General features: G+C 44.0%; 1 protein-coding gene across 8 annotated transcripts in view; it reads left to right on the top strand.

The window, feature by feature from the left end:
- Positions 1–12,865, top strand: part of myocd (myocardin) — a 129,606-nt gene that overhangs the window by 59,458 nt on the left and 57,283 nt on the right. For all 8 annotated transcript variants that reach the window (XM_058792813.1, XM_058792812.1, XM_058792818.1 and 5 more), the window contains exon 3: positions 2,635–2,772. In XM_058792813.1, the coding sequence (XP_058648796.1) occupies positions 2,676–2,772 (97 nt within the window). In that variant the 5' untranslated portion in view covers positions 2,635–2,675. The remainder of the gene's footprint in view (positions 1–2,634; positions 2,773–12,865) is intronic.

The raw sequence follows: 12,865 nt of genomic DNA on the forward strand, positions 1-12,865 counted from the left end.
ACACAAAAGGAGATGTTTAGCAGAATGTTCAAACTTACAATGAGATTAAATGGTGATAAATGGACAAAAACAGATAAAATCTTCATAAGAGTAGTTCATGTTCGCTACATTTCAAATCTTAAAGAATATTTCAGCCAAAAATTTAAATTTGCTGAAAATTTAGTCACATTCAGGCCATCCAAGATGTAGATGAGTTTGTTTCTTCATCAGATTTGGAGAAATGTTGCAATGTTGCATCACTTGCTCACCAATGGATCCTCTGCAGTGAATGGGTGCCGTCAGAATAAGAGACCAAACAGCTGATAAAGACATCACAATAATCCACAAGTAATCCACACCACTCCAGTCTATCAGTTAACATCTATAGCAGCCACAAGCTCTGTGTTTGTAAGAAACAAATCCAACATTAAGACGTTTTTATCTTCAAACAATTGCTTCTGGCTAAAATACAACCCGAATTCCGGAAATGTTGGGACTTTTTAAAATTTGAATAAAATGAAAACTAAAAGACTTTCAAATCACATGAGCCAATATTTTATTCACAATGGAACATAGAGAACATAACAAATGTTTAAACTGAGAAATATCACACTTTTATCCACTAAATGAGCTCATTTCAAATTTGATGCCTGCTACAGGTCTCAAAAAAGTTGGCACGGAGGCAACAAATTTTGAAAAGATTTCAACTGGGAGAACATCTAGCAACTAATTAAGTTAATTGACATTAGGTCTGTAACATGATTAGCTATAAAAGGGATGTCTTAGAGAGGTAGAGTCTCTCAGAAGTAAAGATGGGCAGAGGCTCTCCAATCTGTGAAAGAGTGCGTAAAAAGATTGTGGAATACTTTAAAGACAATGTTCCTCAACGTCAAATTGCAAAGGCTTTGCAAATCTCATCATCTACAGTGCATAACATCATCAAAAGCTTCAGAGAAACTGGAGAAATCTCTGTGCGTAAGGGACAAGGTCAAAGACCTTTGTTGGATGCCTGTGGTCTTCGGGCCCTCAGACGACACTGCATCACTCATGATTCTGTCATTGACATTACTAAATGGGCCCAGGAATACTTCCAGAAACCTCTGTCAGTAAACACAATCCGCCGTGCCATCTGCAGATGCCAACTAAAGCTCTATCATGCAAAAAGGAAGCCATATGTGAACATGGTCCAGAAGCCCCGTCGTGTCCTGTGGGCCAAATCTCACTTAAAATGGACTGTTTCAAAGTGGAAAAGTCTTCTATGGCCAGACGAGTCCAAATTTGTCATTCTTGTTGGAAATCACGGACGCCGTGTCCTCTGGACTAAAGAGGAGGGAGATCTTACAGTGTGTTATCAGCGTTCAGTTCAAAAGCCAACATCTCTGATGGTATGGGGGTGCATAAGTGCATACGGTACGGGCAGCTTGCATGTTTTGGAAGGCACTATGACTGCTGAAAGGTATATAAAGGTTTTAGAGCAACATATACTCCCCTCCAGACGACGTCTACTTCAGGGAAGGCCTTGTGTATTTCAGCAGGACAATGCAAAGCCACATACTGCAGCTATTACAACAGCATGGCTTCGTAGTAGAAGAGGGGTGCTGAATTGGCCTGCCTGCAGTCCAGATCTTTCACCTATAGAGAACATTTGGTGCATCATTAAACAAAAAATACATCAAAGACAACCACGAACTCTTCAGCAGCTGGAAACCTATATCAGGCAAGAATGGGACCAAATTTCAACACCAAAACTCCAGAAACTCATAACCTCGATGCCCAGACTACTTCAAACTGTTTTGAAAAGAAGAGGAGATGCTACACCATGGTAAACATGTCCCTGTCACAGGCATCAAATTTGAAATGAGCTCATTGTGTGCATAAAATTGTAAAATTTCTCAGTTTAAACATTTATGTTATCTATGTTCTATTGTGAATAAAACATTGGCTCGTGTGATTTGAAATTCTTTTAGTTTTCATTTTATTCAAATTTACAAAACGTCCCGACATTTCCAGAATCCGGATTGTACAAATCCATAATCCATTATAACGCTTCCAAAACAATTTGTTTCCTTTGGCTTCATAAGATGTTAATTGATGGACTGGAATGGTGTTGGTTACTTGTGGATAACTGTGATGTTTTTTATCAGCTGTTTGGACTCTTATTCTGACGGCACCCATTCACTACAGAGGAACCATTGGTGAGCAAGTGATGCAATGCTACATTTCTCCAAATCTGATGAGAAAACAAACTCATCTACATCTTGGATGGCCTGAGGGTGAGCACATTTTCAGAAAATGTAATTTTTTGGGTGAACTCATCCTTTATGACAGCTTCGTGTGAGAGCCAGGCTGAAATTTAAATAGCTATTTATTGAAAGTCTTGCTTGACAGCTGTTGTCACCATTTACATTCATTGTATGAAGAGCAGCTTGAACATTCTGCTAAATCTCTCCTTTTTTGTTCCATGCAAGACATGGGGGTGAATAAACAATAACCGAATTTAAATTTTTTGGTGAATGATTCCATGAACATGTTTGTCATCTCATCTTGTAACATTAAAGTTGGTTTATGGGTCCGTGGCATGAATGTGAAATGATCGGTGGCGTCCCTCACTTGTTGAATATGACTGTGTTTTGATGTGTGTTTTGGCCTGGACAGACTGCAGCTGATTGGGACACTGGGGGAGCGTGAACAGGGCAATGAATGCAGTGAAGAGCAGTGAACAGACTCCACATCATAAGTCCAGCATGAGGAAGCCTGACCTTCATCCCTCCTCAAACACAGAGCATAAGAATGGTGAGTGCATCATTACACCCGAACAAAATGTGAAATTTAATTCAGCATCAAAAAGCTGAGAACACTTGCAAGTATTTTGCAAGTTGCAATGTCAAAATTTACACATTAGCATGGAAAACACTGCATACTGTAGATGACGATCAATGGAGGGCAGCTAATAGTTAAATTGTACAGTCACAATTCTCGAGCCTCGAGTAATTGTCCAAAAGTAACTTTGATTATGTGTGTATATGCTTGCACTTTAGTGTGACATTAAAAATTCATGCAACAGATGCAATGAAGTTAGTCAAAGTGAGTCATGTCAAATGCATTTGTCCAGCACTGAACGTTCTCCTAAATGTTAGTGTACGGTTCTCATTTGATGACTTTTTAGGAACTAATTCCAAACATTCTTGCAATGCGCTTTAATTTTTAATAGCCATTAACTAACATTTTCTGAATATTTTTTTTTGTTTGTGTGTGTGTGTGTGTGTGTGTGTGTGCAATAATGACAAGGGTATGACAGGTATTACAAGGAGAAGGTGACTTTTCAGGACATTACCCCATGTCCCCACTTTTCAAAACGCTTATAAATCACACAGAATGGAGTGTATTGAAAATCTGAAATAGCACAAAGTTTCCTGTAAGGGGTAGGGTTAGGTGCAGGGTTGGTGTAGGGCAATAGCACATACAGCTTGTACAGTATAAAAACCATTCCCCACTTTTCACAAAAACAAACGTGTGTGTGTGTGTGTGTGCGTGTGTGTGAGACAGCCTAATGTGAACCTAAAGTGAATTTTAACTAATGCTTCATTTGAGTGCCGTATTTTTTGCTTTATCAACATGCACTGACGTACTGAGTGACGTTTATAGTCTTGAAATCAGAGACGCATTTGAGATGCATGCATGCTACGTTTCGGCTGAACTCTTGAGATGGGGTGACCTGAGATGGAGGTTAATAGCAGCCGTATATTTCGAGTTCTCTCTGCACATCACAAATCTGTCTGCAAAACACAGCAACATACCTGCAAACAGACACACAGAGGAACTGCACTGTTTGTACTCTAATAGCTCGAGATTTTAGTCCGGAGTACAAAAGTACATGGGTCATTGATAACCTCATACCAGTTTATGAAACTTTATGACAAACGATTTAATCATTTTCCTTCATTATCTCGAAATGCGAATATTCCTCTTTAAGAAAAGCGTTTATTTTTGCCAATATACATACCAGGTAAATAGGTAAGTATGCAAAGCACGGCTCTGCCAAGAAACTCCCCTGGCCAGATAAAACAAGATTGTTTGAACATTTTATTAGAAGCAGCTGATGACTAATCCATGCTGAAATATCAGCGCGCTCCGCTTTTCCACTTCATAGTCTAATCAAACCAGCTTAAATGCCACTCGAATCACAAGGTTTAGAGATGAAAGTATTTGCGGAATGCCGCGATACAAACTGTATTTTTAGAATGATGGATCCCTGGACTCCCGGCTCATTCTGAGAGAGAGACTCGGCTTCCCAGTTTTCCATGATGTCATGTGTGGCGTTTGGGTGAAAGCGATCGAGGGGGCAAGAGAAGGTTTGAGCCGTTCGAGCTCTGACCGTGAAGATTTGTTGTGTATTTGCTTACATTGTTTGGGAATTGTAGCAACACACTTTAATGCTGTTAACAGAACAGCGCTGTTAGTCCTGAAGCTCAGTTCCCACATGCAGACATGGAGTGGAAACAGGCATTACATCACAGTTTGTCAAATACTGCAGCTATGCGGTCTTGTTAAACAAAAGACTTTTCAAGTATGAAAAAGGCTCATTTTGTGCATTTGTTTTGGTCAAATGTAACCGGACTGAAGACGCACTCTTCAGCTCAAATGAAAATAAACACGCATGCATTCATCAAAGCCATACATGCATAAATCGAAAGACACAAAAAAATGAAACTTTATCTCTTTAACTTGAGCTCTTCAGATCACTGACCTCAAGCCTCAAATGGAAAGGCCGACCCATCCTGTGACGTGAGCTGATCTCTTTAAACTGTCACACAGATGCTGCGTGTGGATTTGTTTAGGATTAACACACATCAGAGTTTCATCAGTAAACTAAATACACAACACGTCCCTAAAATAATAATCAATGTGAATCTCAGTGTGTGTTGACGTGTTGAGAGGATCCACAGGATGGCATCATTCACACAGCAGTGGCCGCACATGCTAGCTTTGTTACGGAGATAACATTTCTGTTATAAAATATTATGTCATTATGAAACTGCATGGCTATCTTTTTTCCATGCAATACAAAAAGAGATGTTTAGCAAGATGTTCAAGCTGCTCTTCCATACAAAGTACATAAATGAATGATGTCAAGCTCCAAAATTGACAAAAAGCACCTTAAAAGTCATGAAAGGCATTTGATAATGTGTGTGAGGAATAAAACAAAATGTAAGTAGTTATTTACTGAAAAGCATGATACAGAATGTATGTGATTAGATAACAATGTAAAAAGCTCATCTCTCCTAACTCAGTATTTTTGTTGTTTTCCCGTTCAAATATCATTCTTACAAATAACGTCTTGGTTACATATGTAACCCTCGTTCCCTGAAGGAGGGAACGGAGACGTCACGTCAGATGACCGACGAATTGGGATCTCGCCAGAAGAGACCAATCCACTTCGAGTGTAACTAAACGAGCCAATGGACATTGGCATGCGATCATTGCATCCAGCTGCCGCTGATCCGAGCGTGAGTATAAGAGGCAGCAGGTGTACCACATTAATTCATGCTTTCGCTGAGGAGCCGAGCCGGTGACCCGGCCACTCAGCGGTGGTACAGCGACTGTGGCGACGGAACGTGACGTCTCCGTTCCCTCCTTCAGGGAACGAGGGTTACATACGTAACCGAGATGTTCCCTTTCAGTCGGTCACTCCGAGTCACGTCAGATGACCGACGAATTGGGATCCCTACCAAAACGCCACAGGAGCTGCCCCTTCCAGTGCCCTGTGTAGGCCTCCTGATCCTTCCTATAAGGCAGACGATAGGACCGGGCTCTACACAGAGAAGGTCAACTACTGTTGTTCCTTGAACAACCCAGACAGTAGGACTTGGATAACACTGGGAAGCGTGCCCTTCCGCTCCGCCACATCCGGACGCCGGAGTGCTGGAGGACTCGACAGGGTTTGCCTGGTTAAGGAACTCTCTGGAGAATTCAGCGTAAGAACGCCAAAAGCCGACTCTGAGCCGGGCCTCTCAGTGCCACTACCCATTTGAGGTGAGAACACAGGAGGAAACCGGTTCGACACGTAGGCTATGAAACCTAGCGAACGTGTTAGGAGTTGCCCAACCCGCAGCTCTACAGATGTCTGCTAGCAAGGCACCACGAGCCAGCGCCCAGGACAATGTGACACCCCTAGTGGAGTGAGCACCCTTCTGCTGGTAGGAACCTTGGGCACATAGCCGGGCCGGGGCCTCAGTGTTGCAAACTCAAAACTCAAGGCACGATTCGTCGACCGAAAATGCCTGCAGGTCCCCCACCCTCTTAATCGAGGCCAACGCAGTCAGGAGTAGGGTTTTCATAGAGAGAAACTTCAACTCGACTGACTGCAAAGGCTCGAAGGGGGCAGTTTGTAGGGCTCTTAGCACCAATGCCAAATCCCAAGAGGGTAGGGAGGGAGGCCTAGGAGGGTTTAACCTCCTGGCCCCCCCTAAGAAACCTGACAACCAGATCGTGCTTCCCCACCAACCTCCCCTCTACGGGGTCGTGGTGAGCGGAAATAGCAGCAACATAAACCTTAAGAGTGGAGAGGGACAGCCTACGCTCCAACCCTTGTTGCAAAAAGGAAAGCACGGCTCTGATCGAACATCTCCGGGGGTCCTCACAGTGAGAGGAACACCATTCGACGAACAGGTTCCACTTCAGCGCATAGGCCCGTCTTGTGGACGGTGCTCGTGCTGAAGCGATAGTGAGAGCTACCTCCTGGGAAGATCACCGTCCTAGAACCTCCGCGTCCCATCCAGGGACCACACATGTAGTTTCCACAAGTCTGGACGCGGGTGCCAGAGGGTGCCCCGTCTCTGAGAAAGCAGATCCTTCCTCAGAGGAATCGGCCAGGGAGGGGCTGTCGCGAGGAGCATGAGTTCCGGGAACCAGGTCCTGTTGGGCCAATATGGAACCACTAACAAGACCTGCTCCTCGTCCTCCCTGATCTTGCATAGTGTCTGTGCTAGCAGGCTCACTGGGGGAAACGCATATTTGTGCAGGCCCTGGGGCCAGCTGTGTGCCAGTGCATCCGTGCCGAGCGTTGCCTCGGACAGGTAGTAGAACCACTGGCAGTGGGTGGTTTCTGGAGATGCAAACAGGTCTACCTGAGCAACTCCGAACCGACTCCAAATCAGCTGGACCGCCTGGGGATGGAGTCTCCACTCCCCAGGGAGTGCCGCTCGAGACAGCTCGTCGGCCGCCTGATTGAACGCTCCTGGGATGTGGATGGCACGAAGGGACCTCAGATGCTTCTGACTCCAGAGGAGGAGGTGGTGGGCGAGTTGCGACATGCGAGGGGAGCGTAAACCGCCTTGCCGGTTGATATATGCAACGGTCGCAGTGTTGTCCGTACGGACCAGAACGTCCTTCCCGAAGGCGCCATCTGAGGCGGCTCAAGGCAAGGCGTACTGCCAGCAACTCGAGGCAATTGATATGCCAACGCAGTTGAGGACCCGTCCCCACCCCTGACACTGCGTGCCCGTTGTACGTGGCTCCCCAGCCAGTGGCCGAGGCATCCGTGAATACCACAGCATGCCTGGATACCTGATCCAGGGGCACTCCTGCCCGAAGGAACGAGGGATCTGTCCACGGGCTGAAGGTTTTGCGGCAGGCCGGTGTAATCTGAACCCGGTGATTACCGCGTCTCCACGCCCACCTCGGGACTCGGCCATGGAGCCAGTGATGAAGCAGTCTCATAATGGAGCAGACCGAGCGGAATTATCGCCGCAACTGCAGCCATATGCCCCAGGAGCCTCTGAAAGAGTTTCAGTGGGACCGCCGTCCTGCCTGATAAAGTCTTCAGGCAGTTCAGCACCGACTGAGCAAGTTCCTGGGTGAGGCGTGCTGTCTGGTTGACCGAATCCAACTCCATGCCGAGAAAAGAGATCCTCTGCGTTGGCACGAGTTTGCTCTTTTCCCAGTTGACCCGAAGACCCAACTGGCTGAGGTGCCTGAGCACCAGGTCCCTGTGTGCGCACAACTGCTCTTGAGACTGTGCAAGTATGAGCCAGTCGTCGAGATAGTTGAGGATGCGCACACCCCGTTCTCTCAGGGGAACAAGGGCCGCCTCTGTGACTTTGGTGAAGACGCAAGGCGAAAGGGACAGCCCGAAGAGCAGGACCTTGTACTGATATGCCCAACCCTCGAACGCGAATCGCAGGAATGGCCTGTGTCGCGGGAGAATCGAGACATGAAAGTACGCGTCCTTTAGGTCGATCGCTGCAAACCAATCTAGGGGACGGATGCACCCAAAAATGCGTTTCTGCGTCAACATCTTGAACGGCATCTTGTGAAGTGCACGGTTCAAAACTCACAGATCCAAGATCGGTCGTAACTCACCGCTTTTCTTGGGCACAATGAAGTAAGGGCTGTAAAACCCCGACCTCATATCGGCTGGAGGGACCGGCTCTATCGCGTCCTTCGCCAGCAGGACTGCAATTTTCGCACGCAAGACAGGGGCATCGACGGCCTTGACTGAAGTGAACCGGATGCCCCTGAACTTGGGGGGAGGCCGGGCAAACTGAATCGCGTAGCCGAGTCTGATGGTCCGCAGGAGCCACCGAGACGTACTGGGGAGTGCTAGCCAGGCTCCGAGAGACCGTACCAGCGGGACCAACGAGGCCACTGACGTACCCACGGTGGGGCAGCGAGGTAGAACACAGGGACCCGGCCCGAGCAGGCTGAGGGGCTGCAGCCGGAGTGGAAGCACCAGGTTTCCTCCGGCGCATGATGTGTTTGATCGCCTCAGTCTGCTTCTGGGCTGCCGAGAACTGATGGGCAAAGCTCTCGACAGCGTCGCCAAAAAGGCCGGTCTGCGACACGGGAGCATTCAGGAACTGTACCTTCTCCTGCTCCTTCATGTCAGCAAGACACAGCCAGAGATGGCGCTCCTGGACCACTATCGTGGACATCGCACGACCCAGAGACTGTGCGGTCACCTTCGTTGCTCGAAGCGCGAGGTCCATCGCAGCACGCAGCTCAAGTAGAACCGCCAGGTCGTGACCACCCTCGTGCAGGTCTTTCAGGGCTTTGGCCTGGTGGACCTGCAGCAACACCATGGCGTGAAGGGCAGAAGCCGCCTCCCCACAGGCTCTATAAGCACTGCCAGTTAGACCTGACGAATACTTACAGGCCCACGAGGAGAGACACGGGTCATCCCGCAGAGTGATAGTGGCTGTTGGACATAGTTGCATGGCCACAGACCGCTCCATTGAGGGGATGCCCGCATATCCCAAAGCGGCCCCACCATCGAGGGTGGTGAGAGCGGAGGAGCCACAAGATTTGTTTCGGGCAGTGAAAGGTGCCTTCCACGATCTTGTAAGCTCCTCAGGCACTGGAGGGGGGCGCTGAGAACTAGCGCGACCCCCACCGAGAAACCACTCATCCAGCCTCGAAGGATCGGGAAAGCATAGCCGTCATCTCTGGGTCTGGCTCAGACAACGCTACCACACCCGAAGGGGGCAACGCAGCCGAGTCGTCATCCCCAGAGAGCGACTCACCCTCCGATGCAGCAATCGACATCTGGTCGTCGGGGAGCACCAAAGGAAACGGGTGGTATACCCCACTCTGCAGAGGTCCCAGCCCGCTCCAACGGCAACCCCAACGGCTGCGGAGCGCTTGAGGGGTGAGGAACTCCTCTTGGGGAAGCCCTCACCGTGATCCTCAAATCACCTCTGACTCCACCGGATCCAGCGCCGCCCCGGGAACGAACGCTGGATCGCGGCAGAGGCAGAGGGACTCCGCCATGTTTGATTAATTTTTATGCATTTTTCAGGAAACAGTATTTTAATATTTTAAGCCATTTTACTTCTCAAGTAAATGTATCTTGATTTAAGAAAGTTTAGATATTTGAATTGGAAAACAAAACAAAAAAAAGAAAAAAAGAAAAACAGAGGATGGAAACTTTGCAGTGTGAACATCACAAGAAAGAACAGGTTTGGAACGATACGAGGGTGAGTAAAAGTTTTTCATTTTGGCGTGAACTATCCCTTTAATTTTTTCCTTAATTGTCCCCTCTAAGAATGTGTATGTATTTTTATCTCACGATCGGTTTCTGGTTTCCTTTGCACTATTCTTCTGGAGCTGAAGAAAGGCTTTTTGTCAACAAACTACATATGCTTCAGATCATCTCAAAGTGTGTCTGTCCACTGAAGTGCTACTGTTTACATTTTTTTTCTTCCCATTAAACCGTTGTTTGTTAGTTCATTTGTCAGCGTGTGCTGCTGCGGCCTAATAAAACAAAGCGTCTGACGCTGAGTGGATTTTCTGTGTTGTCGTCAGGCTCATTTGTCATTGATCTGAGGAACAGGCTGACTGACGTCATGATCAAAGCAAGACTCGAGCGCTCATGACAGGAGTGAGCACAACATCAGCACCGGATTCCAAACACTCTCAAATCAACATTCTTTCCTCCACACTATATTTCATAACCTGCGGCGGCAAAACTCTTCGCTCTGCTGAGGAACGTTTGTGCTTCATGCAAACAATTAGGAGAGAGGAAGTGAACGAGGAACTTAGGTCAGTTCCTATCAAACACACCACCAATCACACTGCAACGTCTGGACACGCATGACTGCATTTGTTTCTGAAAAAGGGAGAAAAAACTTTTGAAGTTGCTCGTAATTACTCTACTCACCACTGATAAGGCTTTCTTTAATGAATGAGTTTGCTTTGATTTGTTTAGCAATTTTGTCATTTACCATTTTTAGACATAGTGATCAGATTATTATATTTTATTATAAATTATTAAATAAGAATTATAAGTTATTAAAATAATAAAAGATGAAAATAGTAGAAAGAAAGAATGAAGTAACTGTATTCAGACTTTTGTATGGAAGCCTGTAATAAAAAAATAAAAAAGATGATTGTAAGCTTTTATCTCACAATTCTGGATTGTTATTTCTTGCAGTACTGAGTTTACACCTCACAATTCTTTTTTTTTTTTTTTCCTGCCATGGAATAAAAAAATGAAAATGGTAATTGGTAATCAATTATGACTTTTTTTTCTTTCTTCTGTGTGTATATCTTGCAATTTGGCATTTGTATCTCACAATTCTGGTTTAATTTCTCATAATTCTGAGTTTATATCTCATAATTCTGTGTTAATATCTCATAATTCTGAGTTTATATCCACAGTTCTAAGTTTATATCTCATGATTCTAGGTTTACATCTTGCAATTTTGTGTTAATAATAGTGCTGTCAAATGATTAATCGCGATTAATCGAATTCAAAATAAAAGTTTTTGTTTACAAAATATATGTGTGTGTGCTGTGTATATTTATTATGTATATATAAATACACACACATGCATGCATATATTTAAGAATTTTTATTTTGTATATAAAATATATTTATATATAATATTAATTATATAAATATATGCATATAAATACATGTCAATATTTTCAAAATATATACTGTATGTGTGTATTTATATATACATAATAATTATACACAGTACACACATATATTACATAAACACAAACTTTTATTTTGGATGCGATTAATCGTGACTATCTCTGAGTTTCTGTTCTGTAAAATTCTGTTAGTATCTCATAATCTGCATTTATATCTTGTAATTTTGAGTTTATATCTCACAATTCTGCTCTAATATCTCACAATTCTTTGTTAATATCTCATAATTCTGTGTTAATATTCATTCAAATTAGTTTATATATCATAATTTTGATAGTTTACGTCTCACAATTCTGAGTTTATATCTCATAATTCCGAGTTTATATCTTGCAATTTTGTGTTAATATATCATAATTCTGCATTTATATCTTACAAATCTGTCAATATCTCAAAATTATGTTAATTGAGTTTATATCTCATGATTTTAAGGCTCAGCTGCAAATGTTCTTGTTATTTCTATTCTAAGATGCTGGTGGCTTTATTCATATGTACAATACAAGACAAAAGTATGGAAGCCATTTCAACAATGAAATAAAAAATGAAAAAAATGATGAAAAATTTTTCATCTTACAATTCTGGCTTTTTTTTCCCACTGTAAAAAAAAAAAAAGTTGCGCCATCTTAAAATTTTAAGGCAACAAGCTTCAGCAGATTTTTGAGTTTTCTCAACTTGTTGTTTTAAGTTTATACAACAAAAAGTTGAGACTATTCAAAAATCTCCTACAAAAATAAGTTGAGAAAACTCAAAAATCTGCTGATGCTTGTTGCCTTAAAATTTTAAGTTGGCGCAACTTTTTTTTTTTTTACAGTGGGAAAAAAAAGCCAGAATTGTAAGATGAAAAATTTTTCATCATTTTTTTCATTTTTTATTTCATTGTTGAAATGGCTTCCATACTTTTGTCTTGTATTGTACATATGAATAAAGCCACCAGCATCTTAGAATAGAAATAACAAGAACATTTGCAGCTGAGCTTCAAAGCTTTCTCTCGCTTTCATTGACCCAGATAATAGCGCGGTCGCTCCTTGCACCAGGAATGGATCGACTTTCCTTCTTTGTTTTATAGCCATTTCATGCGAACCCAAATTTGACTTGATGCTATCAGGGACGAGAAACAAAGCGGCGGACGGCTGGAGGGAGAGCCTCTGACAAAAGGCTTTTTGGCCCTTGTGTTCAAACCAACACCTGCTATAAAATACTTACTTTTACAATCTGGAATGGGTGGAAAGCTGCACTGGGAATCTTTCATGTGAATTCCATGTTGATTTTGTAGCAGCGATGGCTGAGAGATTATTATGCTCATCTGTTTGAAATTGCCGGTGAAGAAGGCTTGACAATTCTTCTGAATGCATGTTTTTCTGGAGCGTTCCCATTGATCCTAAACATCCTGTTTTGTCCGTGTGCCGTTTTCCTATCAGAGATAATTTTGCCGATCCTCCCGAACGCTTCAGG

This window comes from Onychostoma macrolepis, chromosome 12, assembly GCF_012432095.1.
Source record: "Onychostoma macrolepis isolate SWU-2019 chromosome 12, ASM1243209v1, whole genome shotgun sequence".
Taxonomy (NCBI): Eukaryota; Metazoa; Chordata; class Actinopteri; order Cypriniformes; family Cyprinidae; genus Onychostoma; species Onychostoma macrolepis.